This window comes from Melanerpes formicivorus, unplaced genomic scaffold, assembly GCF_026170545.1.
Source record: "Melanerpes formicivorus ecotype bairdi unplaced genomic scaffold, bMelFor1.0.p_v2 SCAF_73, whole genome shotgun sequence".
Taxonomy (NCBI): domain Eukaryota; kingdom Metazoa; phylum Chordata; class Aves; order Piciformes; family Picidae; genus Melanerpes; species Melanerpes formicivorus.
In genome coordinates, this window is record NW_027142425.1 from 2,253,992 (window position 1) to 2,281,830 (window position 27,839).

Here is a 27,839-nt window from a genome sequence, read left to right on the forward strand (position 1 = left end):
GTTCAGTGTGTGTCTGAATCAGGCCAGGGCTGCACACAGCTCCACGTAGCTGTGCTCTCTCTGCTCTTGCTGCTGGCTTTTGAAGTTCTGCTTGTAAACTGCCTTTCAGTTTTCTCTGAGCTCATGAAATGATCCTAATCCAAATGATGATGGAAACTTCCCTACCTGTCTTTTTTGCAGGAGGAATGAAGGAGCAGGATTTAATGTGCATCAAGCTGCATGGTGTGAACAAAATAGGCCTCAAGAAGATCATTGATTTCATTTACACTGCAAAACTTTCCCTTAACATGGACAACCTTCAGGACACTCTGGAAGCTGCCAGTTTTTTGCAGATTTTACCTGTTTTAGACTTCTGTAAAGTGTTTCTTATCTCTGGGGTAAGACTTTGCTGCTTGTTTCACACTTACAACCCTTCAAGCCTCCAGGGTTGGGGGTTGGGGGTTGGTCGGGGTTGGGTTTTGGTTGGTTTTGTTTGTTTGCTTGCTTTCAGTTTTGTTTGTGGCTTTGGTTTTGGTGAGGCAATGACTGTGGAATGCTCAAAGTCTAAACCTTGCCATTAGTCAGAATTTGGATGCACAGAAAATGGCCAAGGGATCAGGCCCAGCCAACATGGATTTAGGAGGGGCAGATCCTGCCTCTCCAACCTGATCTCCTTTTATGATCAGGTGACTGCCTGGTGGATGTGGGGAGGCTGTGGATGTAGTCTGTCTGGACTTCAGCAAGGCCTTTGACACCATCCCCCACAGCAAACTCCTGGCCAAGCTGTCAGCCCCTGGCTCGGACAAGAGCACACTGCATTGGGTTAGGAACTGGCTGGAGGCTGAGCCCAGAGAGTGGTGGTGAATGGTGCCACAGCCAGCTGGCAGCCAGGCACCAGTGGTGTGCCCCAGGGATCAGTGCTGGGCCCCAGCCTGTTCTATATCTTCATTGATGATCTGGATGAGGGGATTGAGTCCATCATCAGCAGATTTGCAGATGACACCAAGCTGGGAGCAGATGTTGGTCAGTTAGAGGGCAGAAGGGCTCTGCAGAGGGACCTCGACCGACTGAACAGATGGGCAGAGTCCAACAGGATGGCATTCAACAAGTCCAAGTGCCAGGTGCTGCACGTTGGCCACAGCAACCCCATGCAGAGCTACAGGCTGGGGTCAGAGTGGCTGAGAGCAGCCAGGCAGAGAGGGACCTGGGGGTGCTGATTGACAGCTGCCTAAACATGAGCCTGCAGTGTGCCCAGGTGGCCAAGAAGGCCAATGGCATCCTGGCCTGCATCAGGAAGAGTGTGGCCATCAGGAGCAGGGAAGTCATTGTGCCCTGTGCTCAGCACTGGTTAGGCCACACCTTGAGTCCTGTGTCCAGTTTTGGGCCCCTCAGTTTAAGAAGGACATTGAGACACTTGAAGGTGTCCAGAGAAGGGCAACAAGGCTGGGGAGGGGTCTGGAGCACAGCCCTGTGAGGAGAGGCTGAGGGAGCTGGGGTTGCTTAGCCTGGAGAAGAGGAGGCTCAGGGGAGACCTCATTGCTCTCTCCAACTCCCTGAAGGGAGGTTGTAGCCAGGTGGGGGTTGGTCTCTTCTCCCAGGCAGCCAGCACCAGAACAAGAGGCCACAGTCTGAAGCTGTGCCAGGGGAGGTTTAGGCTGGAGGTGAGGAGAAAGTTCTTCCCAGAGAGAGTTGTTAGCCATTGGGATGTGCTGCCCAGGGAGGTGGTGGAGTCCCCATCCCTGGAGGTGTTCAAGAGGGGATTGGATGTGGCACTTGGTGCCATGGTTTAGTCATGAGGTCTGTGGTGACAGGTTGGACTTGATGATCTTTGAGGTCTCTTCCAACCTTGGTGATTCTGTGATGCTGTGAAAAGTTTTCTTTGTAGCTCTCTGACAATCTCTGTGGTTTTTCTTTCCCACCTGAGTCTAATGCACTGTGTGAATGTGATGTGATGCCAGTGATACACCACATTAAAACCCTCATCATTCCAAAGCACCTTGCAGTGATGACAGCAGCCCATCAGAATTGTTGTTTCCAGGTTCCTCACTGGGTTTCATAGTTCATGCCCTCACATTCTGTGTCCTTCCTGTCACAAGGTAGGGCTGGGCTGGCCACTGAATGAGTGACAGAAGAGAATCATAGAATCAATAAGGTTGGAAAAAACCTCAGAGATCATCAAGTCCAACCTGTCACCCAACACCTCCTGACAACTAAACCATGGCTTCAAGTGCCACATCCAATCCCCTCTTGAACACCTCCAGGGATGGGGACTCCACCACCTCCCTGGGCAGCACATCCCAATGGCCAATTAGTCCTTCTGGGAAGAACTTTCTCCTCATCTTGAGCCTCAACCTCCCCTGGCACAGCTTGACACTGTGTCCTTTTGTTCTGGTTGCCTAGGAGAAGAGACCAACCCCCTCCTGGCTACAACCTCCCTTCAGGGAGTTGGAGAGGGGTCACCCCTGAGCCTCCTCCTCTCCAGGCTAAACAACCCCAGCTCCCTCAGCCTCTCCTCACAGGGCTGTGCTCAAGGCCTCTCCCCAGCCTTGTTGGCCTTCTCTGGACACCTTCAAGTGTCTCAATATCCTTCTTAAACTGAGGAGCCCAGAACTGGACACAGGACTCCAGGTGTGGCCTAACCAGTGCTGAGCACAGGGGCAGGATGACCTCCCTGCTCCTGCTGGGAATAAGGGAGAGGAACTTGTGAAATGGAAGAGCAGACTGAAACTAATTTAGTGAAAGGAATAGCAATAAAATGAAACAGTCCCAAATCCATGCAAACCAACATTGAGCCCAACCCCCCTGCTGGCAGCTTGTCACCTCACCACTCATGCTGTGCCAGAAGTCCCAGGCTGGACTCAGCAGCAGATGGAAACTAAGACTTGGATTCTGGAGCTGGATTCAGGAATTCATGGATCAGGATGGAAGGCAGCATGGACAGAGCTCTTCAGATCCTGGCCATGGAAGAAGGCAAAGAGAAGAGACCTTAACCCTGGTGATCCCTCAGCTTTATCCTGGGTTGGAATCCTTTGTTGGTCAGTTTAGGGTCACCTCTCCTGTCCCTTCCTTTCACCAGGTGCAGCCTTTTTACTCTGCACCCCAGCATGGTGCAGAGGGTTTAACAGTGCCCTTGATCTGCACCCCAGTCCTTAGGACAACCTGGGATCACTGAGGGTTGTCACTGCTGGAAGCAGCCACTGCAGAAGGTGCTGCTGACTGCAGGCAGTGCAGCTCCTGGGCAGAGACTCAGCTGGAAGGTGACACCACAGCTCTGGTCTGACTCAAGCAGCCACTTCCCTAGGAAAGCTATTGGTGAGTTAAGCTGGGGAAAAGCAATAGAGTGAGCTGCTGCTGCTATCTGCTAAGGACTTGCTTGGAACCTTTGTGTTTTGAGGAATAAAGCCCACAGCTGTCATGATCATCACAGAGACCTTTGCATCTTTGCTGTCTGCCAGTGACCATGGTCAGGTGCTTAGGAAAACCTCCTCTGAAGGGACTGCAGAGCTCTGGGTTGTATGAGAGGAGCAGCCACATGCTGGCTGCCACATTTAGAGTGCAGGTCTTAGGAGGAGTGGCTGAAGGAGCTGGGGTGGTTGAGTCTGTTGACTGAGGGGAGACCTCATTGCTCTCTACAGCTACCTGAAAGGAGGCTGCAGTGAGGTGGGGGTTGGGCTCTTCTCCCTAGTCTCAGGTGATAGAAGGAGAGGCAATGGCCTGAGATTGTGCCAGGGGAGGGTTAGGTTGAAGATTAGGAAAACTGTCCTTGCTGCAAGAGTGGTCAGGGGTTGGCACAGGCTGCCCAGGGAGGTGGTGGAGTCCCCATGCCTGGAGGTGATCAAGAAATGTGTGGAGAGTGCACTTGGGGCCATGGTTTAGTGGATATGGTGGTGTTAAGTCAATAATTCAACTGGGTGATCTTAGAGGCCTTTTCCAACCCAAGCAGTTCTGTTTCTGTGAAATAGAATAGAATAGAATAGAATAGAATAGAATAGAATAGAATAGAATAGAATAGAATAGAATAGAATAGAATAGAATAGAATAGACCAGGTTGGAAGAGACCTTCAAGATCATCATGTCCAACTTATCATCCAACATCACCTAATCAACTAACCCATGGCACCAAGCACCCCATCAAGTCTCCTCCTGAACACCTCCAGTGATGGTGACTCCACCACCTCCCTGGGCAGCACATTCCAATGGGCAATCTCTCTCTCTGTGTAGAACTTCCTCCTAACATCCAGCCTAAACCACCCCTGGCACAGCTTGAGACTGTGTCCTCTTGTTCTGGTGCTGCTTGCCTGGGAGAAGAGCCCAACCCCCACCTGGCTACAATCTCCCTTCAGGGAGTTGGAGAGAGCAAGAAGGTCTCCCCTGAGCCTCCTCTTCTCCAGGCTAAGCAACCCCAGCTCCCTCAGCCTCTCCTCACAGGGCTGTGTTCCAAGCCCCTCCCCAGCTTTGTTGCCCTTCTCTGGACACCTTCCAGCAAGTCAACCTCCTTCCTAACCTGAGGAGCCCAGAACTGGACACAGGACTCAAGGTGTGGCCTCAGCAGTGCTGAGCACAGGGGCAGAATGACCTCCCTGCTCCTGCTTACTAGACCTGGAGCTGGCTTTGAATGCCTACTCAGCAACATTTCTTCCACAATCACCAGAATGAGAGCTTTTGTAAGCAGGGGACAGCCCTTAGAGCTGCAACCCTCTCATCTTCTACCAGTGGCAGTGAGTTGCATGAGCAAGACTTGAGCAGCATGATTGCCTTTGTGCAGCTGGAACAGAGTTTGTCCTGCAGAGCAGCGCACTGTAGCTCAGTGCAGCACAGTCTGTTCATGGCTTGGAGCTGCCCTGATCATTTTCATTTGTTAGCAAGATTAAAATCTCAGGTCCTGACCTCACTCTCTGGGGAGAGGGAGCTTCCATAACAACCTTTTTTCCTCCTCCTTCCCTTCCCTTCCCCTTTCCAGGCTTGGTGCATGGCTTACTTTCGAGGCTGTGCTGAGCAGAAGCATGGCATGCTCCCTTCACACTGGATGGCAAACCAATCTCTCACTCTTTGCTGGTTTTCCAAAGGAGAGCTGTGACAGTCTCCTTGGGAAGTGGGAACTGGCTTCTAGTGAAAGCTTTTTCCTGGCTTCTGCCAGCAGGGATGAAAAAAGGCAGGTGAGGAAGGAGATGTGACAGCTGAGTCAGGGCAGCCTCAAGCACACTCCCAGGCTGGGTGAGGAGTGGGTTGAGAACAGCCCAGAGGAGAAGGCCTTGGGGGTGTCAGCTGGTGACAAACTCCCCAGGAGCCAGCAATGGTCCCTGGCAGCCCAGAGCCAGCTGTGTGCTGAGCTGCAGCCAGAGCAGGGAGAGCAGCAGCACAGGGAGGGGATTCTGTCCCTCTGAATGGAATAGAATTAACCAGGTTGGAAGAGACCTTTGAGATCATCAAGTCCAACCTATCACCCAGCACCATCTGATCAACTAAACCATGGCACCAAGTGCCTCATCCAGGCTCTTCCTAAACACCTCCAGGGATGGTGACTCCACCACCTCCCTGGGCAGCACATTCCCATGGCCAATCTCTCTTGCTGGGAAGAATTTCTTCATAACATCCAGCCTAAATCTCCTCTGGCACAGCTTCAGACTGTGTCCTCTTGTTCTGGTGCTGGGTGCCTGGGAGAAGAGCCCAACCCCCACCTGGCTACAACCTCCCTTCAGGGAGTTGGAGAGAGCAAGAAGGTCTCCCCTGAGCCTCCTCTTCTCCAGGCTAAGCAACCCCAGCTCCCTCAGCCTCTCCTCACAGGGCTGTGCTCCAAACCCCTCACCAAACCCCTCTGCTCTGCTCTGCTCAGCCCCCACCTGCAGCACTGCCTCCAGCTCTGGGGCCCCCAGCACAAGAAGGACCTGGAGCTGCTGGAGAAGGTCCAGATGAGGCCACCAAGATGAGCAGAGAGCTGGAGAACCTCCCCTGTGGGGACAGGCTGGCAGAGTTGGGGCTGTGCAGCCTGGAGAAGAGAAAGCTGGGAAGGGCATCCAAGTGAACTACAGCACTCAGGCAAGACCCAGGCTGCAGGAGAAGGGGATGTGGTGCTGTAATTAAAGACAACAATTGAAAGCAGTGAAAATTGATGCCTGGGCTGTACCTTCCAAAGAGCTGCATAAGAGCATGGGATTCCTTCTGCTGGTCATCTCTAACAGCAAACTCAGATACTGACATCTCAGTGTTTGTAAGTCCTCCTGCTGCAGGAGTTTGCTTAGCTGAGAATGGACCAAGATGGTCTCTGCTTCCATCATGTGTCCAGTTCTGGGGTGCCCAGTTCAAGAGGGACAGGCATGCACCAGAGGGTGTGCAAGGGAGGCTGTGAGGAGCATGAAGGGACTGCAACATCTGTGTGCTGAGGAGAGGCTGAGAGCCCTGGGGCTATTTAGCCTGGAGAAGAGAAGGCTGAGAGGAGATCTGATCAGTGTCTATCAATAGCTGAGGGGTGGGGGGCAGGAAGGGGCCAGGCTCTCTTCTGTGGTGTCCTGTGAGAGGATAAGGGGCAGTGGGCACAAACTGGAACACAGAAGGCTTTGCTTGAACTTAAGGAGAAACTTCTTTGGTGTGAGGGTGCTGAGCCCTGGAGCAGGCTGCCCAGAGAGGTTGTGCAGTCTCCTGCTCTGGAGACTTTCCAACCCCACCTGGATGTGTTCCTGTGCAGCCTACCCTGTGTGACCCTGCCCTGGCAGGGGGGTTGGACTGGATGATCTTTCAAGGTCCTTTCCAACCACTGACATTCTGTGATTCATAAATCCATACTATCATAGAATTGGTTTGGTTAGAAAAGACCTTTAAGAGCACTGAGGCCAACCATGCTCTAACTACTTCTGACCCTACCAAGATCCTTCACCCTCTCAGCTCCTGCTGCTCCTCAAACCCTTTCCTCTGGGGGCTTCTGCTGCTATTTCTTTTTCCATTTACTGTACAACCAATCTGACTAAAACCTTTACACAGCCAACAGGAGCCATCAGGATCAGCTCTAAAGCCTGTGAGTGCTCAGCACTGCCCAGCTTCATCTCCTCATGGCCAGCTCCCCCCACTTGACAAGAGGCCAATGGGCAAAGTGCTGAGCAGCAGGGCCAGGGAGACTAAGAACAGGGAACTGCCTTAAGGCCTTTAGAAAAGAGGAGCCAGGTGAGACAGGAGAGGAGGAGCCCAGAAGCCTTCCAAGAAATAACCAAAGCTCTTCTCCCTGCCAGTCACAAATCACCCAGGGACTCCCAGGGCCCAGGCTGCCTGCAGGGGTTCTGTGCTCTGCAGAACCCAGGCCTAAGCCAGCACAAAGGCACAGTGTGCAGGAGTTGCCCTGGGACTGGTGTGGGGGCACTTTGGGATCTGACACTGGGCTCAGCTCTGCCAGCCCCCAGCAATTCCCTTTCTCCAAGGCAGGGCTGCTGCTGGGTCTGTTTTCCAAGCTGGCCACATCTCTGTGCTGTTGTTTCTGGACTTCTCCAGGTGGAAGCCCACTGAAACCTGGAGGATTTCAGGGATGGAAGCTCTTCTACAGACCATGGGAAGTGCTTCCCCTCCACTGGGCACTGCTGAGGCCACACCTGGAGTCCTGGGCTCATTTTTGTCCTCCTCACTCCAAGAAGGACATCAAGGTGCTGGGGCAGGTCCAAACCAGAGCAACCAAGCTGGTGGAGAGTCTTGAACACAAGTGCTGTGAGGAGCAGCTGAGGGAGCTGGGGGTGTTTAGTCTGCAGAAGAGGAGGCTGAGGGGAGAGTTCATCACCCTCTGCAACTCCACTGGAGGTGTTTAGGAAGAGCCTGGATGAGGCACTTGGTGCCATGGTTTAGTTGATCAGATGGTGCTGGGTGATAGGTTGGACTTGGTGATCTCAAAGGTCTCTTCCAACCTGGTTCATTCCATTCCATTCCATTCCATTCCATTCCATTCCATTCCATTCCATTCCATTCCATTCCATTCCATTCCATTCCATTCCATTCCATTCCCTCAAAGGAGGGTGAAGCCAGGTGGGGGTTGGTCTCCTCTCACATTTAACAAGTGACAGACTTCATGTCAAAGCTTCTCTTGTGGTGATAGATGCATTTTAAATGTTGGCTAGGAAGAGGAAATGGCTTCAGGTTGCACAGGGGAGGTTCAGGTTGGATGTTAGGAACAATTTCTTCCCAGCAAGGGTTCTCAGGCACTGTCCCAGGCTGCCCAGGGAGGTGCTGGAGTCACCATCCCTGCTGAGTTTCAAAGCTGCGTGGATGTGGTGCTGAGGGCTGTGGTTCAGGGGCAGTGGCTCAGCAGCAGTGGTGGATTGTGAGCTCTGGCTGAGCTTGGACTTGATGATCATAGTATCACAGTATCAGTCAGGGTTGGAAGGGACCACAAGGATCATCTAGTTCCAACCCCCCTGTCCATGGCAGCCACAGAGATGTTGAACAAGCCTGGTCCCAGGACTGATCCCTGAGGGACTCTGCTTGTCCCTGGCCTCCACTGGGCCATGGGCCCATGGACAGCCACTCTTTGGGTGCAGCCATCAAGCCAGTTCCTTATCCATCTAGTGGTCACCCATCACACCCATGTGTCACCAGCCTGGAGACCAGGATGTGGTGCGGGGCAGTGTCGAAGGCTGTGCTCAGGCCCAGGCAGATGACATCAGTTGCTCAGAGGCCTCTTCCAAGCTCAACAGCTCTCTGGTGCTAGCAGTCACTGAAGCAGAGAAAAGCAGAGAGCTAAATGTTTTGTGGTGCCAAGCTAGAGAGCTCAGCTCTGTTGGGGATGTTATTTCTCCTGAGCTGTTCTCCAGGGTTCTCCTGCCTCCAGTCACTTTGTGCCCAGTTTTGCAGCACTTTATAGGCAGAAGCTCTTAGGAGAGCTTGGGAAGTGATTGCTTTGAAATTTGAAAGCATTAATTCAGCTGCTTTCTCAGGAAAGTGCTTTGGCTTTTGCATTTGGCTCTCCAGGCTGTATTAAGGCTGTGCTGTGCTTGACCTTTATTTTATGGGAAGCTTTTTAGTGTTTGCTGGAACTTCTGCTTGGTAATGAGCAATTACAATGAGTAATGGGAATGAACAGCTCTGCTCAGTAGTCAAAACCCAAGGAAAATAAGGTTGAGTGAAAATTCCTGCCTTGTGATGAAGTTGTTTGGCTGCTGGAACAGTTACAGCTTCTAGCTCTCTCTGCATGATTAGAGTTGCTGGGTATTGGCTTCACTCTACAGCCAGATTTGGTCTGATACTTCCAGTCCTCTGTCTCATGGATTCACAGATTTATTGACTGCTTCAGGTTGGAAGGGACCTTAGAGATCATCCAGTTCCAAGCCCCCTGCTATGGGCAGGGACAGCTCCCACCAGCCCAGGTTTATGTTGGGTGGGTGTTTTGACAAGAGACTTCAGACTGTCACAGAATCCCTGGGTAGCTTTGGTTGGAACAGATGTCCAAACTCATCCAGTCTGAGCTTCAACCTAGCACTGAAAGGTCAGCACTAAACCATAGAGTCACAGGAACATTCAGGCTGGAACAGACCCTCAGGATCACCAAGTCCAACCCAGAACCCTGCTCTGCAAGGGTCACCCCCAAACCATAGCCCCAAGCACCACCGCCAAACCACCTTCAAACACAGCCAGGCTTGGGGACTCCACCACCTCCCTGGGCAGCACATTCCAATCCCTGACCACTCTGGATGGGGAAAATGTTTCCTAATGTCCATCCTAACCCTGCCCAGTCACAGCTTGAGGCTGTTCCTCTTGTCCTGTCACTAATGACCTGTGAGAAGAGACCAGCAGCAGCCTCTCCACAACCTCCTTTCAGGGAGCTGTAGAGAGCCAGGAGGTCTGCCCTCAGCCTCCTCTGTTTCACACTAACCATCCCCAGCTCCTTCAGTCTCTCTCCATCAGATTTCTTCTCCAGGCCCTTCCCAGCTTCCTTGCCCTGCTCTGCCCTGGCTCCAGCACCTCCACATCTCTCTTGGCTTGAGGTGCCCCAAACTGGCACCTAATGTCCAGTCTAAGTACCAGGTCCACAGGCTGCTGGGGCACCCCCCCAGGGATGGTGACTCCAGCACTGCCCTGGGCAGCCTGTTCCAATGTTTGAGAACCCTCCCAGTGAGGAAATATTTCCTAATATCTAAATTTCCTAACTCCTGAGAGTCTACCACACATTCATCTTACAGACAGGACCTGAGTGTGGGATTAGTGTTCCTGGAGATGAAGAATAAGATTTGGAAGCTTTGACTGGATGAAGGTTGTTCTGGATGTGTGAAAGAAGACTTTGGGTGACTGCAGGTTTTAATACAGGACAGGCTGGGTCAGTGTCTAGTGGAAAACAGAAATCTCCTCTTCCCACCCTCATTAGACTTTTGAATTGTCTGCTGGGAGAGGGCAACAATCAGACTGAGTTCTGCAGTGTTAAATCCTGGTAGTCTTTGTCATGACCTGCAGGTCATTTGAAGATTACAGTCCTCACTCTTTATGCTCTGTACAAATAACCATGAGGTTCAGAAGCTTGCATTGTTTTGGCACTACAAATATGATGAGAAGCAGAGTCTTGGATGTAGTCAGCATTGAGCAGGACTGACATGTGCAGAGGCTTCATCTGTGAGGAAGCTGGGGGGAGAAGAAGGAGACTCAGTGCAAAGAAGCTGCAGGTCCCAGCAGGAAGTGCTTGAAAGTTGGCTTGCTTGGAATATGTACCACAGAGCTGGCTGGCTGCACTGGAGACCCACTGAAAGTTATCTGCTGTGCATTGATGGAGTCACAGAATGGTTTGTGTTGGAAGGGACCTAAAAGTTCAGTTCCAGCCCCCTGCCATGGGCAGGGACACCTGCCATCAGCACAGGTGGCTCAAGGCCTCATCCAGCCTGGCCTTCAACACCTCCAGGGAGGAGGCAGCCACAGCCTCCCTGGGCAACCTGTGCCAGAGTCTCCCCACCCTCACTCTCAACAATTTCTTCCTCATCTCCAGTCTCCATCTCCCCTCTCCCAGCTCAGAGCCATTGTGCCTCGCCCTGTCCCTCCCAGCCCTTGTCCAAAGTCCCTCCCCAGCTCTCCTGGAGCCCCTTCAGGTCGTGGAAGGCTGCTCTGAGGTCTCCCTGAAGCCTTCTCTTCTCCAGCCTGAACAGCCCCAGCTCGGCCTGTCCCCCCAGGGGAGGTTCTCCATCCTCTGATCATCTTGGTGGCCTCCTCTGGAGCCTCTCCAGCAGCTCCAGGTCCTTCTTGTGCTGGCGCCCCAAAACTGGAGGCAGTGCTGCAGGTGGGGGCTGAGCAGAGCAGAGCAGAGGGGCAGAATCCCCTCCCTGTGCTGCTGCTCTCCTTGCTCTGGCTGCAGCTCAGCACTCAGCTGGCTCAGGGCTGCCAGGGACCATTGATGGCTCCTGGGGAGTTTGTCACCACCTGACACCCCCAAGGCCTTCTCCTCCAGACTGTTCTCAACCCACTCCTCACCCAGCCTGGATTTTTGCTTCAATTTGTGCCATCCCTGCCATCTTTCTCTCTTACCCTGCCTTGGATTCTAAGTCACCTCCAAAATGCAGGAGGCAAAGACCTCAGAGAGGTGGATGCAGCAGCAGTGTGTGAGAGGCGGGTGCCAAGGTGTGCTCAGTTCAGTACTGAATTGAATCAGGGTTTGCTCCATGCTGCCAGAGCCCTTCATGTGCTGGATATTTCTAGGGGGAATCTTCCTAGGTTCCTTTTTTCCCTTTTTTCCCATTTTTTTAAACTGAAATAATAAAAGAGAGGAGCTCCTTCCTCTGAGTTATTTTTGTCATGCTTCATTTTGAGCGCAGGCTGTAAGAGACCCACTTTCATCCCTTCCTAAGCAATGCATTGCATGCAAAGAACCTCTGAGCTGTGGCCTTGCAGAGGTAGCTGAGCCACTCTCTTCAGCTGCAGGGTCCCTGAATTGTTTCTTTTGGAGATGACTTTTCAGCTCATCCACTCCAACCCTTCCCTGACTCTGCCATGGCCTGAGCACCACAGCTCTGCCTCTCTGAAACACCTCCAGGGGTGGGGATTCAAACACCTCCCTGGGCAGCCTGTGCCAGGCTCTGAGAACCCTTTCAGGGAAGAAGTTTCTTCTAACATCCAGTGATGGCAATTTTCATAACATTGCAAAACATGGAGTCATAGAATCAATGAGGTTGGAAAAGACCTCAAGGATCACCAAGTCCAGCCTGTCACCCAACACCTCATGACTGCTTGAGCATGGCTTCAAGTGCCACATCCAATCGCCTCTGGAACACCTCCAGGGATGGGGACTCCACCACCTCCCTGGGCAGCACATCCCAATAGCCAACAGCTCTCTCTGGGAAGAACTTTCTTCTCACCTCCAGCCTAAACCTCCCCTGGCACAGCTTCAGAATGTGTCCTCTTGTTCTGGTGCTGGCTGCCTGGGAGAAGAGACCAATCCCCACCTGGCTACAACCTCCCTTCAGGGAGTTGGAGAGAGCAAGAAGGTCTCCCCTGAGCCTCCTCTTCTCCAGGCTAAGCAGCCCCAGCTCCCTCAGCCTCTCCTCACAGGGCTGTGCTCCAGACCCCTCCCCAGCTTTCTTGCCCTTCTCTGGACACCTTCCAGCATCTCAACATCTTTCCTAACCTGAGGGGCCCAGAACTGGACACAGGACTCAAGGTGTGGCCTAAGCAGTGCTGAGCACAGGGCACAATGACCTCCCTGCTCCTGCTGGCCACACTCTTCCTGATGCAGACCAGGATGCCATTGGCCTTCTTGGCCCCCTGGGCACACTGCTGGCTCATGTTCAGGCAGCTGTCAGTCAGTGCCCCCAGGTCCCTTTCTGATGCTGAGACCTACTGTTGCCTTGCTCTCTCTGACCTTGCCTGGTGGCCTCTCCCTTAGCTGTATTTCCCCCATATCTTTCTTACCAAGATGTCTGCAGAGCTTTTCAAAGGTCAAGTGCTGTATAATTGCTGTGTCTCATGCTTGGGTAATGGATTTGCCATCATTAATTTATGCCAGCTGCTTGTTTCTTGTCTCCTTGCTACAAAATAAGGAATAGAGAATCACAGAATACACCCTCAGAGATCATCCAGCCCAACCCTCAACCCAGCACTGCAGGCTCAGCACCAAACCCTGTCCCTACGCACCAGCTCCACACAGTTCTGGAACTCCCCCAGGGGTGGTGACTCCAGCACTGCCCTGGGCAGCCTCCTCCAGTGTCTGAGATTTCTTCCAGGGCAGAAATATTTCCTGAGATCCAGCCTGACGCTCCCCTGGTGCAGCTTGGAACCATTGCCTCTGCTCCTATCACCAGGGAGCAGAGGCTGCCCCCTCCATGCTCTAACCTCCCTTCAGGGAGCTGGAGAGAGCAATGAGGTCTCCCTCAGCCTCCTCTTCTCCAGCCTGAACATCCCCAGCTCCCTCAGCTGCTCCTCACAGGCAGTGGGCTTCAGGTCCTTCTCCAGCCTTGTTGGCCTTCTCTGGACAGGCTCCAGCCCCTCAATGTCATAGTACCATAGTATCAGTCAGGGTTGGAAGGGACCACAAGGATCATCTAGTTCCAACCCCCCTGCCATGGCCAGGAACACCCCACACTAGATCAGCCTGGCCACAGCCTCATCCAGCCTGGGCTTAAACACCTCCAGGGACAGGGCCTCAACCACCTCCCTGGACAACCCATTCCAGGGCTTCACCACTCTCATGGGGAAGAACTTCCTCCTCACCTCCAGCCTGAATCTCCCCACCTCCAGCTTCATTCCATTCCCCCTAGTCCTATCACTCCCTGAGATCCTGAGCAGTCCCTCCCCAGCCTTCCTGTAGCCCCCTTCAGATCCTGGAAGGCCACAATGAGGTCACCTGGGAGCCTTCTCTTCTCCAGACTGAACAGCCCCAACTCCTTCAGTCTGTCCTCACAGGAGAGGTGCTCCAGCCCTCTGCTCATCCTCCTGGCCCTTCTCTGGACACCTTCCAGCACCTCCACATTCCTCTTGCAAGAGGAATCTGCCTCCAGAGCTGGCCCCAGAGCTCCAGCTGTGGTCTCAGCAGTGCTGAGCAGAGGGGGAGAATCACCTCCCTTGCCCTGCTGGCCACACTTCTCCTGCTGCAGCCCAGGATCTGGTTGGCTTTGTGGGCTGCAAGTGCACACTGAGAGCTCCTGTTGAGCTTCTCCTCCACCAGCACCCCCATGTCCTTCCTGCAGTGAGAGGCCCAGAACTGAACACAGCACTGGAGTTGTGGCCTCCCCAGAGCTGAGCATAGGGGGACAATCTAAACATGAGAAGGAATGTCTTTAGGGGTGCTGGAGCCCTGGAGCAGGCTGCCCAGAGAGCTTGTGGAGTCTCCAAACCTGTACAGGGGGATGATCACCTCCCTGCTCCTGCACTCAGGGATATATGAATCCCATTGAAGGTTTGGTCAGGTGCAAACCACCTGGAGCACAGCAGAATGATGAGACCTGAGATCTGAGATGCTGAGATCTGGAGAGCTCCCAAACAGAGAGGGACCTGGGGGTACTGATCGACAGCCGCCTAAACATGAGCCAGCAGTGTGCCCAGGGGGCCAAGAAGGCCAATGGCATCCTGGCCTGCATTAGGAACAGTGTGGCCAGCAGGAGCAGGGAGGTCATTGTGCCCTGTGCTCAGCACTGGTTAAGCCACACCTTGAGTCCTGTGTCCACTTCTGGGCTCCCCAGTTTAAGAAGGACATTGAGAGACTTGAAGGTGTCCAGAGAAGGGCAACGAGGCTGGGGAGGGGTCTGGAGCACAGCCCTGTGAGGAGAGGCTGAGGGAGCTGGGGTTGCTTAGCCTGGAGAAGAGGAGGCTCAGGGGTGACCTGATTGCCCTCTACAACTACCTGAAAGGTTGTTGTAGCCAGGTGGGGGTTGGTCTCTTCTCCCAGGCAAGCAGCACCAGAACAAGAGGACACAGTCTCAAGCTGTGCCAGGGGAGGTTTAGGCTGGGGGTGAGGAGAAAGTTCTTCACTGAGCGAGTCGTTCGTCATTGGGATGTGCTGCCCAGGGAGGTGGTGGAGTCCCCATCCCTGGAGGTGTTCCAGAGGGGACTGGATGTGGCACTTGGAGCCATGGTTTAGTTGTCAGGAGGTGTTGGGTGACAGGTTGGACTTGGTGATCTGTGAGGTTGGTTGTGTGATTCTGGGCTCCATCCCTGGTGAGGCAGAGAGCTCGTGGCCAGCGCTCTGACTCCTCTCTCTCCCTGCTGCCCCAGGTGTCGCTGGAGAACTGCGTGGAGGTGGGGCGGATCGCCAACACCTACAACCTGACGGAGGTGGACAAGTACGTCAACAACTTCATCCTGAAGAACTTCCCCGCCCTGCTGAGCACCGGGGAGTTCGTCAAGCTGCCCTTCGAGCGCCTGGCCTTCGTGCTCTCCAGCAACAGCCTTAAGCACTGCAGCGAGCTGGAGCTCTTCAAGGCGGCCTGCCGCTGGCTGCGGGCCGAGGAGCCCCGCATGGAGTGCGCCGCCAAGCTGATGAAGAACATCCGCTTCCCCCTCATGACCCCCCAGGACCTCATCAACTACGTGCAGACCGTGGACTTCATGAGGACCGACAACACCTGCGTCAACCTGCTGCTGGAGGCCAGCAACTACCAGATGATGCCCTACATGCAGCCGGTGATGCAGTCGGAGAGGACGGCCATCCGCTCGGACAGCACCCACCTGGTGACCCTGGGCGGGGTGCTGAGGCAGCAGCTGGTGGTCAGCAAGGAGCTGCGGATGTACGACGAGAAGGCTCACGAGTGGAGGGCCCTGGCCCCCATGGACGCCCCCCGCTACCAGCACGGCATCGCCGTCATCGGCAACTTCCTCTACGTGGTGGGCGGGCAGAGCAACTACGACACCAAGGGCAAGACGGCGGTGGACACGGTGTTCCGCTTCGACCCCCGCTACAACAAGTGGATGCAGGTGGCCTCCCTCAACGAGAAGAGGACCTTCTTCCACCTCAGCGCCCTCAAGGGACACTTGTACGCCGTGGGCGGCCGCAACGCCGCGGGGGAGCTCGGTGAGTGCTGCTCCCCGGGGAGGAGCGGCGGCAGGCGGCGGGGCAGGGGAGCCTCAGCGAGCTCACTGGTGGCACAAAGCTGAGGCAGGGGGCGGGGGCTGATGCCCCTCAGGCTGTGCTGCATCCGACCAGAGCCAGACAGGCTGAGAGCTGGCTGCAGGCAGACCTCATGGAGCCCAGTAAGGACGAGGGCAGGGTCCTGCATCTGGGGAGGAGCAGCAGCAGGCAGCAGGACAGGTCAGAGGCTGCCCTGCTGCAGAGCAGCTCCATGGAGAAAGGCCTTGGAGTGCTGGTGGGCAGCAAGTTCTGCATGGGACAGCAATGTGCTCTGGGGGCCAAGAGAGCCAATGGGGTCCTGGGGGGCAGCAAGGGAAGTGTGGCCAGCAGGGCTGGGGAGGGTCTCCTGCCCCTCTGCTCTGCCCTGGTGAGACTACACCTGGAGTATTGTGCCCAGCTTAGAGCTCCCCAGTTCAAGAGAGACAGAGACCTGCTGGAGAGAGACTACTGCACTCAGTTTCCAGAGCCCTATTGTAAGAGTGAATAATCAGACCACAGCAGAGCTGGGACTTGTTAATTAACCATCTGATGTTTTCCCCTGGAGTGCTAGCTGCTGGGCACACCTTTCTGACCCCAGCCTGGCCTCCAAATTGCTTTCATTTGTACCTGCTAAATGCTGGCCACAGTGTGGCACAAGGTGGTCCAGGGAGGTTCTCCTGCCCCTCTGCCCTGCCCTGCTGAGACCACACCTGGAGTATTGTGCCCAGCTTAGAGCTCCCCAGTTCAAGAGGGACAGAGACCTGCTGGAGAGAGTCCAAGGGAGAGCCATGAGAGGACTTGAGCATCTGCCCTGTGAAGAGAGACTGAGAGCCCTGGGGCTGTTTAGCCTGGAGAAGAGAAGGCTGAGAGGGATCTGATCAATGTCTATCAATAGCTGAGAGCTGGGGGTCAGGATGAAGGTGATGGTGTTCTGTGATAGGACAAGGAACAAGGAGTACAAACTGGACCCCAGGAGGTTCCACCTCAGCAGGAGGAGAAATGTCTTTGCTGTGAGGGTGCTGAAGCCCTGCAGCAGGCTGCCCAGAGAGGTGGTGGAATCTCCTTCTCTGGAGACATCCAAAACCCACCTGGATGTGTTCTGTGTCACCTGCCCTAGCCCTAGGTGACCCTGCTCTGGCAGGGAGGTTGGACAGGTCCCTTCCAACCCCTACCACGCTGTGATTCTATGACCTGTCTGTGGAGGATGGCCCCCAGCAACCCACTGCATTTCCTAGGGGCACAGAGGCTGGCATCTGCAGCCCAGGCTGGCAGTTTCCACCCTGCAGTGAAATTGTCTGTGCTGTAAAACTGCAATGTTGCAATGGTTCTGGTTGGCCCTCTGGGATAATACTGCATCTAAACCAGGTGTGACATTTCACTGTTCTCTTTGCTGCTTTCAGCCCAGCCCTTAGCTGTGTCTTGGCAGCTCTTTGTGCCTGCTAAGGTTTGCTCTTCAGAAACACACTGACACCTTTAAGTGCAGGGAGAAATGTGTTTAGGTGAAGCCAGAGACAAACCTCATTTGTGCTGCAGCATCTGTGGTTTCTTCATGTTGTGGTTAGTGCAGATCAGTCACTCCCAAAGACTCTTTGGTTTGTTACAGCACTGCAAACTTGAGGGGGAATGGTTTGAAAGTGGAGCAGGGCAGAGGTAGGTTGGACATCAGGAGGAAGCTCTGCACAGGGAGGGTGGTGAGACACTGGCACAGGCTGCCCAGGGAGGTGCTTGAGGCTCCATCCCTGGAGACATTCAGGATCAGACTCAGGGTGGCCTTGTGCAGCCTGCTTTAGCTGGAGGTGTCCCTGCTGCCTGCAGGGGGATGGACAAGATGCCCTTTGAAGCTCCCTTCCAGCTCAGTGCAATCTGTGACTCTCGACCTCGACCGACTGGACAGATGGGCAGAGTCCAACAGAAGGCATTCAACAAGTCCAAGTGCCAGGTGCTGCACTTTGGCCACAGCAACCCCAGGCAGAGCTACAGGCTGGGGTCAGAGTGGCTGAGAGCTCCCAAACAAAGAGGGACCTGGGGGTGCTGATCGACAGCTGCCTGAATATGAGCCAGCAGTGTGCCCAGGGGGCCAAGAAGGCCAAGGGCATCCTGGCCTGCATCAGGAACAGTGTGGCCAGCAGGAGCAGGGAAGTCATTGTGCTCCTGTACACTGCTTTGGTTAGGCCACACCTTGAGTCCTGTGTCCAGTTCTGGGCCCCTCAGTTTAAGAAGGACATTGAGACACTTGAAGGTGTCCAGAGAAGGGCAACAAGGCTGGGGAGAGGCCTTGAGCACAGCCCTGTGAGGAGAGGCTGAGGGAGCTGGGGTTGCTTAGCCTGGAGAAGAGGAGGCTCAGGGGTGACCTCATTGCCCTCTACAACTACCTGAAAGGTGGATGTAGCCAGGTGGGGGTTGGTCTCTTCTCCCAGGCAAGCAGCACCAGAACAAGAGGACACAGTCTCAAGCTGTGCCAGGGGAGGTTTGGACTCGAGGTGAGGAGAAAGTTCTTCACCGAGCGAGTCGTTTGTCATTGGGATGTGCTGCCCAGGGAGGTGGTGGAGTCCCCATCCCTGGAGGTGTTCAAGAGGGGATTGGATGTGGCACTTGGTGTCATGGTCTAGTCATGAGGTCTGTGGTGACAGGTTGGACTTGGTGATCCTCGAGGTCATTTCTAACCTTAGTTACACTGTGAGACTGTGATACTGTGAGTGCAGTGATTCCACTCCACAAGGCTGGGCTGGGTTTGCTGGGAGTTTCAAATCCACTCCAGTGTTTGATGGACTGAAACCTTGGGAACTGTGGGGATTTCTCACTGCAAGAGTGGCCAAGCATGGGCCCAGGCTGCCCAGGGAGCAGTGGAGTCCCCATCCATGGAGGTGTTCAAGAAACCTGTGGCCATGGCACCTGGGGCCAGGGCTGGGTGGCCATGGTGGGGTTGGGTTGCTGGTTAGACTGGGTGACCTTGGAGGCCTTTTCCAACCTTAGATTTAGTTATTTAGATGTTGCACTTAACCACATGGTTTAGGGATGAGCTTGGCAGAGTAGGGTTGGACCTGATGATCTCCAGGGTCTTTTCAAGCTGAATGATTCTCTGGTTGCAAAGAGCCACCTGTTTGCAAACCACATGGGAAACTGTTATGCCATCACTTGTCTGCCCTAGAGAGCCATTTTCTGATGCAGATCCAGAGGTTTCCAGAGTTTATCTAGCTGGAAACAAAAAGCAGCTGGGGAGGGACTGCTCAGGATGTCAGGGAGTGATAGGACTGGGGGGAATGGAATGAAGCTGGAGGTGGGGAGATTGAGGCTGGAGGGGAGGAGGAAGTTCTTCCCCATGAGAGTGGTGAAGCCCTGGAATGGGTTGTCCAGGGAGGTGGTTGAGGCCCTGTCCCTGGAGGTGTTTAAGCCCAGGCTGGATGAGGCTGTGGCCAGGCTGATCTAGTGTGGGGTGTCCCTGGCCATGGCAGGGGGGTTGGAACTAGATGATCCTTGTGGTCCTTTCCAACCCTGACTGATGCTATGATACTATGCCTTGCTGGGGAGCAGATGTCCAAACTGAAGTGCAGTGATTGTTGTCTGGGGGAGCAGAAAACCTGCTCATCATGGAGCTGTTGCCTAATGATCTGAATTAATAAGCAGCTAATCACCTTGCTGTCCCTGTGTCCTGTGCCATCTGAACAGAGCAGAGGTTGTGGCAATGAAGGAGTTGAAAGCCTAACAAAATCAACCTGAAATAGCAGTGTCACAGAGGCAGGGCAGCCTGGGTGTGCAGCAGCCTTGGAGCCCAGGGAGGGGAAGCAGGATTGTTCTGCTGACCTCAGCTCTTCTGCAGCTCCAGTCCAAATTCAAAATCCATCACCTGCCTACAGTTCTGCTGCAGGGATGCTGTTAAAAATGCTGCAAGGATTTCCACACAGGCCTAGGAAATGGCATTGGATCCTATCCTGGGCTGCACCACAAGTGTGGCCAGCAGGGCCAGGGAGGTGATTTTCCCTTCTGCTCCACTCTGCTGAGACCACAGCTGGAGCTCTGGGTCCAGTTCTGGAGCCTCTGTGCCAGGAAAGATCTGGAGGGGCTGGAAGGTGTCCAGAGAAGGGCCACGAGGATGAGCAGAGGGCTGGAGCTGCTCTGCTCTGAGGACAGACTGAGGGAGTTGGGGTTGTGCAGTCTGGAGAGGAGAAGGCTCTGAGGAGATCTAATTGTGGCCTTCCAGGATCTGCAGAGGGCTCCAAGAAAGCTGGGGAGGGACTTCTGAAGGTGTCAGGGAGGGATAGGACTGGGGGGGATGGAGCAAAACTAGAAGTGGGGAGATTGAGATGGGATGTGGGGAAGAAGTTGTTCCCCAGGAGGGTGGTGAGAGCCTGGCACAGGTTGCCCAGGGAGGTGGTGGAAGCCTCCTGCCTGGAGGTGTTTGCAGCCAGGCTGGATGTGGCTGTGAGCAACCTGCTGTGGTGTGAGGTGTCCCTGGCCATGGCAGGGGGTTGGGACTGGCTGAGCCTTGAGGTCCCTTCCAGCCCTGACAGTTCTGTGGTTCTGTGTTGTACCTGTCAGGTGCTCTGACCTCAGTTTCTTTCCTGTTGGTTGCAAGGCAAAGCACTTTGCATCTGCAGGGCTCTTTCACAAGCCTTGGCAGCTGCCAGAGGAAATCCAGCTGAAACTTCCCATGTTCCTCAGATGAGGGGAAAAAACCTTCCAGGCTTTTCAGAGAGAAGGTCAAATGTGTGTTGAAGAGGCATTAAAGGAGCTGCCCGTGGGTTCAAACTCATCTCAGTCTGGTGTTGGAGAGGAGAAATTCCCCAAGCCCACATGCAGCTTTGCAGCAGATCAGCTCTTGTGCCACAGGGCCAAGGGATTATAGTTCCTAAAATGAATTTCCTGAGCATAGTTTTTGCTTTGCTCCTGACAGTCACTGGCATGAGAGTTAGACTGCTGAAAGGCTCTCCAGCAAGCCTTCCCCAAGCTGTTTTCAGATGTTAAATCTTCTGAGGACTTCATAAAACATCACTTTCTCCCCCAGGAAGTGCTTCAGCAGCAATGAACAGCTGCTGATGGACCCCTGCATGCTCCTGAGAGCAGCTGGGTTCGTTGGGGAGGACAAGTGAGCTGGCCTGGCTGTGGCTCATGCCTGGCAAGGCAGGAGATGTGCCTCTGAAAAGTGCTGAGTTCTGAAAATACAACTGACAGCTTTCAGCCCCCTGACAACTTAGGGCTCTGTGGAAGCCTGCAGCACTCCTCCGAGCACTGTGCACAGCTCTGGCTGGTTCTTTGTAGATTTCAAAGCAGGCACCTGCCAAAGATACTCCCAGAAGGCAGGGAGGACAGGACTCTGTCAGCAGGAGACCAGCCTCCTCATGAGGAGGGGAAAGATCCAGAGGTGCTGCTCTTGTGCTGGTGCCCCTGGCATGAGGACATGGAACTGCTAGAGAGGGTTCAGAGGAGGCCACCAGGATGATCAGTAGGCTGGAGAGCCTCTCCTGTGGGGACAGGCTGGGAGAGTTGGGGCTGTTCAGCCTGGAGAAGAGAAGGCTCCAGGGGGACCTCAGAGCAGCCTTCCAGGACCTGAAGGGCTCCAGGAGAGCTGGGGAGGGACTTGGGGCAAGGGCTGGGAGTGCCAGGATGAGGAACTATGGCTTTGAGCTGGGAGAGGGGAGATTGAGACTGGGGATGAGGAAGAAATTCTTTAGAGTGAGGGTGGTGAGACTCTAGAACTGGCTGCTTAGGAAGGCTGTGGCTGCCTCCTGCCTGGAGGTGTTGAAGGCCAGGCTGGATGAGGCCTTGAGCATCCTGTGCTGGTGGGAGGTGTCCCTGCCCATGGCAGGGGGTTGGAACGGGATGAGCTTTAAGGTGCCTTCCAACCTAAACCATTCTATGAATCTATGAATAATAGAGAGTAAAAATGGTCTTTTCAGCTAGAACAGTGCCAGCAGGACATGGGAATGATCTTCAAGGTCCTTTGCAGCCCAAAGCAATCTGTGGTGCTGTGAACAAGAAGCCAGAGACCAAGGGAATGCGAGGTGTGGTTCACAGTGCTCACAGGCAGGTGCAAAAGTGCTGCTGTGCAGAGACCTGGATGCTCTTTCCTCAAACCTATTAATAACCTTTCTTAGCCCATTTCTGAAAGAGTTCAGTTCTGATGCCTGCTGCTGGTGGCAGCAGCTGTGCCCTTAGGCATTAGAACATGAGTGGAGTTAGGTACTGTCCAGATGCTGCAGGCTCTGAGTGGGGTTTGGGGTTTTTATATGTGGGCTTTTCCTGAAGCACTGTAGGGGATCACAGAATCATTGTGGTTGGAAAAGACTTTGAAGGTCTTTGAGTCCAATGATGAACTCTACCAAGGGTGGTGCTGGGTGTTGGGTTGTCCCTGGAGGTGTTCAAGGGGGGATTGGATGTGGCACTTGATGCCATGGTCTAGTAGTCATGAGGTGTTGGGTGGCAGGTTGGACTTGATGATCTTGGAGGTCATTTCCAACCTTGTTGATTCTATGATTCTAAAGCACAGGTCCATCAACCCCTTCATTGCCATGCTGCAATCAAGACAGAAAGAGAGGACTTCTAGTCCAGGAGAGGACAGTCACATATTCTTCTGACCCTCTGCCCAACAAGGGGCAAAGTCATTTATTTGCCAGGTGCCCTCTGTGATGTTTAAGCCTCAGTTCAAACACCTCCTTGTCTGTGGCAAAGCTTCTCTTGTGGTCACAGGCACTAAGAAGAGGAAATGGCCTCAAGTTGCACAGGGGAGGTTCAGGCTGGATGTTAGGAACAATTTCTTCCCAGCAAGGGTTCTCAGGCACTGTCCCAGGCTGCCCAGGGAGATGCTGGAGTCACCACCCCTGGAGGGGGTTTAAAGCTGTGTGGATGTGGTGCCAGGTGGGTTAGTGGCAGTGGCTCAGCAGCAGAGGTGGATTGTGAGCTCTGGGGGAGTGATTGGGTTGGAGGATCTCAAAGGTCTGTTCCAGCCTCAACACTTGCATGATTCTACAGATCATTACCCAGCTGGGTTGTTTGCTCTCTGAGTAGTACCTGGGGCTGTCAAGCCAAAGTAGGAACTGGAATAGGAGGCAGCAGTGTGCCCAGGGGGCCAAGAAAGCCAAAGGCCTCCTGGCTGGGATCAGCAATGCTGTGTCCAGCAGCAGCAGGGAGGGGATTGTCCCCTGGCACTCAGCTCTGGGCAGGCCACACCTCGAGTGCTGTGGCCAGGTTTGGGCACCTCCAGCCAAGAGAGAGGTGGAGGTGCTGGAGCCAGGGCAGAGCAGGGCAAGGAAGCTGGGAAGGGCCTGGAGAAGAAATCTGATGGAGAGAGACTGAAGGAGCTGGGGATGGTTAGTGTGAAACAGAGGAGGCTGAGGGCAGACCTCCTGGCTCTCTACAGCTCCCTGAAAGGAGGTTGTGGAGAGGCTGCTGCTGGTCTCTTCTCACAGGTCATTAGTGACAGGACAAGAGGAACAGCCTCAAGCTGTGACTGGGCAGGGTTAGGCTGGACATTAGGAAACATTTTCCCCATCCAGAGTGGTCAGGGATTGGAATGTGCTGCCCAGGGAGGTGGTGGAGTCCCCAAGCCTGGCTGTGTTTGAAGGTGGTTTGGCTGTGGTGCTTGGGGCTATGGTTTAGGGGTGAGCCTTGCAGAGCAGGGCTCTGGGTTGGACTTGGTGATGCTGAGAGTCTCTTCCAACCTGAATGTCTCTGTGAGTCTGTGGAGGACCTCTTCCATAGGAGCTCATTCTGAAGTGGCTCGTTGCCACACCAGGGCCAAACCAAGTCAGGACTCAGTTTAGCTTAGCCCTAAGTCAGCTCTGAGTTCTACAGAGGCAAGCTGCATTCTAGGAATAATGTCAGCAAATGAAGGTCCTGGGCTTTGGGACATCCCCCACTGCTGCTGAGTGCTGCTGCAATCAACCTTAGGACAGGAGAGAAGCTGCTGCCAGAGAAGTGGTAGATGGCTGTGTCCTCCTCCAGCAGCATCACAGATGGCACTGCAGGAGGAGTGCAGAGCAGCAGCCCCTGGGATGCCAAAGCTTTGAGTCTTCTTCAGATTGCTTAGTTCTATTCAAATGAGGCCTGCCTGCCTCCCCTGGATTATGGTAATGAGGAGATCAGAAGCTGAGCACAACTAAAGCCTGATGTGAATCACTCATGCTGTCAGCAGGGTGAACCCAGCAGTCTCGTGCTGGAGAGGAGACAAACTTAGCTTCAGGAAGCTCTTCTGAGTGCCCTGTGAACAAAACCTTGCCTGGAGATGATGCAGAGAAATCCTGGTGCCTCTTCAGGGAGGTCATTGTGCCCTGTGCTCAGCACTGCTGAGGCCACACCTTGAGTCCTGTGTCCAGTTCTGGGCTCCTCAGGTCAGGAAAGATGTTGAGATGCTGGAAGGTGTCCAGAGAAGGGCAAGAAAGCTGGGGAGGGGTCTGGAGCACAGCCCTGTGAGGAGAGGCTGAGGGAGCTGGGGTTGTTTAGCCTGGAGAAGGGGAGGCTCAGGGGAGACCTTCTTGCTCTCTGCAACTCCCTGAAGGGAGGTTGTAGCCAGGTGGGGGTTGGTCTCTTCTCCCAGGCAGCCAGCACCAGAACAAGAGGACACAGTCTGAAGCTGTGCCAGGGGAGGTTTAGGCTGGAGGTAAGGAAGAAGTTGTACACAGAGAGAGAGATTGCCCATTGGGATGTGCTGTCCAGGGAGGTGGTGGAGTCACCATCCCTGGAGGTGTTTAGGAGGAGACTTCTTAGGGTGCTTGGTGCCATGGGTTAGTTGATTAGGTGGTGTTGGGTGATAGGTTGGACTTGATGATCTTGAAGGTCTCTTCCAACCTGGTCTATTCTATTCTATTCTATTCTGTTCTATTCTATTCTATTCTATTCTATTCTATTCTATTCTATTCTATTCTATTCTATTCTGTTCTATTCTGTTCTGTTCTGTTCTGTTCTGTTCTATGCCAGGAGCACCTTCAGCAGCTGAAACTGTGTAGATTTGTGTTCCTTTGCCCTGTTGAGAGAGGTGGAGGAGCTTGCAAGCAAACAGGGGAGCAGTTCTGCAGAACAACCAAAGAGAGCAGGAGGGAGTTTTTCAGCTGGGAAATACTTGTCTTTGATTTGGAGCACAGCTGATTTGAGTTGGAATGAGTTGTGTGCAAGGCTGTCAAGCAGTACTTGAGTTCTCCTGGGGGTGTTTGACAGCCACATCAGAAGCTGAAGGGCCTTGGTGTCAACAGCCTCCTTTCTCAGGTGCCTGATGTCATCACAGTGTGGGGACAGTGGGGAGCTTACCAGAAAGCTGGGAATGGATTTGTTACAAGGGCTTGTGCTGATAGACAAGAGGGAATGGCTTTAAGCTTCAGGAGGGGAGACTGAGACTGGAGATGAGGAAGAAATTCTTGTGTGTGAGGGTGGGGAGACTCTGGCACAGGTTGCCCAGGGAGGCTGTGGCTGCCTCCTCCCTAGAGGTGTTGAAGGCCAGGCTGGATGAAGCCTTGAGCAAGCTGTGCTGGTGGGAGGTGTCCCTGCCCATGGCGGGGGGCTGGAACTGGATGATCGCTGAGGTCCCTTCCAACCCAACCCATTCTAAGACTCTGTGAATGTAAACCCACTTCATCTTCTCTTGGTGACATGAGGAGTGTGCCATCCATAGTGCAGGCTGAGACAAAGAGTTGCCCAGCACTGAATGTCATCTGGAGCTGCTTGCTGATGGCTTGGCAATAGCTTTCATACAGTCCTAGAATGGTTTAGGTTGGAAGGCACTTTAAATACCATCCAGCTCCAGCCCCCTGCCATGGGCAGGGACACCTCCCACCAGCCCAGCTTGCTCAAGGCCTCATCCAGCCTGGCCTTCAACACCTCCAGGGAGGAGGCAGCCACAGCCTCCCTGGGCAGCCTGTGCCAGAGTCTCCCCACCCTCACTCTCAAGAATCTCCTCCTCATCTCCACTCTCAATCTCTCCTCTCCCAGCTCAAAGCCATTGTTCCTCATCCTGTCCCTCCTAGCCCTTGTCACAGCTCTCCTGGAGCCCCTTCAGGTTCTCCATTCCACACTCTGCTCTTTCTCTCCTTAGGGTGTACCAGAAGTGTAAGTTCTTCACCTCAGCAAGGAGTGAAGCCCTGCAGAAGGAGAATCCTTCTGTTCTTGTGAAAGCCAAGGCAGTGCTGGGTTGTGGTGCAGCACAGCAGTGAGCAGCAGGTGGGGAGGGCCCTGCTGGCAGGGCAGAAGTGGGGCAGCTGTAATTGCTTGCAGATCAGACCTGCTTTGCTCTGCTCTTCAAATGGCTGCCCCTCTTTTTTTCCTTTTTTCATTTCTTTCAGTTGCTAAATAGAGCAGAGCAGAATGGAGCTTCCCTGTTTAGCAGGCAGTCTCCACATGGATTCAACCTTTATCCAAGCAAGAGCCAAGGTTTACCTAGGGGCTGGGCAAGCACTGCACCTGGTGTCAGATGGCAGGACCCAGGAGTACAGCTCCTAGGTGTAAGCTGTGGCATCCATTCTTTGTGCCTGTGCTTGGGCAAGAGCCTGCCTCCAGCTCCATGGCTGGCTCAGTCATTCTTGGGCACACAAAGCCTGCAGGATACCCCCCAGAGCTCTGGGGTCAGAGTGGCTGAGAGCTGACAAACAGAAAGGGACCTGGGGGTGCTGATTGACAGCTGCCTGAACATGAGCCAGCAGTGTGCCCAGGGGGCCAAGAAGGCCAATGGCATCCTGGCCTGCATCAAGAATAGTGTGGCCACCAGGAGCAGGGAAGTCATTGTGCCCTGTGCTCAGCACTGGTTAGGCCACACCTTGAGCCCTGTGTCCAGTTCTGGGCCCCTCAGTTTAAGAAGGACATTGAGAGACTTGAAGGTGTCCAGAGAAGGGCAAGAAAGCTGGGGAGGGGTCTGGAGCACAGCCCTGTAAGGAGAGGCTGAGGGAGCTGGGGTTGCTTAGCCTGGAGAAGAGGAGGCTCAGGGGAGACCTTCTTGCTCTCTCCAACTCCCTGAAGGGAGGTTGTAGCCAGGTGGGGGTTGGTCTCTTCTCCCAGGCACCCAACACCAGAACAAGAGGACACAGTCTCAAGCTGTGCCAGGGGAAGTTTAAGCTGGAGGTGAGGAGAAAGTTCTTCCCAGAGAGAGTTGTTAGCCATTGAGATGTGCTGCCCAGGGAGGTGGTGGAGTCCCCATCCCTGGAGGTGTTCAAGAGGGGACTGGATGTGGCACTTGGTGCCATGGTCTAGTCATGAGGTCTGTGGTGTCAGGTTGGACTTGATGATCTTTGAGGTCTCTTCCAACCTTGGTGATTCTGTGATACCCAACAGGGCAGCCTGGCCTGGAGCAGCAATGGTGTGGCCAGCAGGAGCAGGGCAGGGATTGTCCCCCTGGACTCAGCACTGATGTGTCCATGCCTTGAGTCCTGGGTTCAGTTGTGGGTCCCTCACTGCAGGAAGAATATTGAGGAGCTGGAGCAGGTCCAAACAAGCTGGGGAAGGGTTTAGAGAACAGGGCTGGGGAGTAGCAGCTGAGGGAGCTGGGGGTGTTGAGTGTGGAGAGGAGGAGGCTGAGGGAGACCTCACTGCTCTCTACAGCTCCCTGAGAGAAGGTTGCATTGAGGTGGGGGTTGGTCTCTGCTCCCTAGTCTCAGGTGATAGAAAGAGGAAATGGCTTCAAGCTGTGCCAGGGGAGGGTTGGGTTGGAGATGATGAAAAATGTCTTTGGTGTAAGAGTGGTCAGGGATGGGCACAGGCTGCCCAGGGAGGTGGTGGAGTCCCCATCCCTGGAGGTTCCAGAACCCTGTGGCCATGGAGCTTTAGGCCATGGTTTAGTGGGCATGGTGGGGTTGGGTTGCTGGTTGGACTGGGTGATCTTGGAGGTCTCTTCCAAGTGAAACAGTTCTATAATTTTAAGAGATTTTTTACTTTATTACAAATAAAACTCAAGCCTGCTTTAAAC

The 27,839-nt window shown here is 54.1% G+C and overlaps 1 protein-coding gene across 4 annotated transcripts in view; it reads left to right on the forward strand.

The window, feature by feature from the left end:
- LOC137453917 (kelch-like protein 13) overlaps positions 1 to 27,839 on the forward strand; it is a 129,784-nt gene that overhangs the window by 92,772 nt on the left and 9,173 nt on the right. For all 4 annotated transcript variants that reach the window (XM_068163632.1, XM_068163634.1, XM_068163635.1 and 1 more), the window contains 2 exons: positions 181 to 377; positions 15,130 to 15,925. In XM_068163632.1, the coding sequence (XP_068019733.1) occupies positions 181 to 377; positions 15,130 to 15,925 (993 nt within the window). The remainder of the gene's footprint in view (positions 1 to 180; positions 378 to 15,129; positions 15,926 to 27,839) is intronic.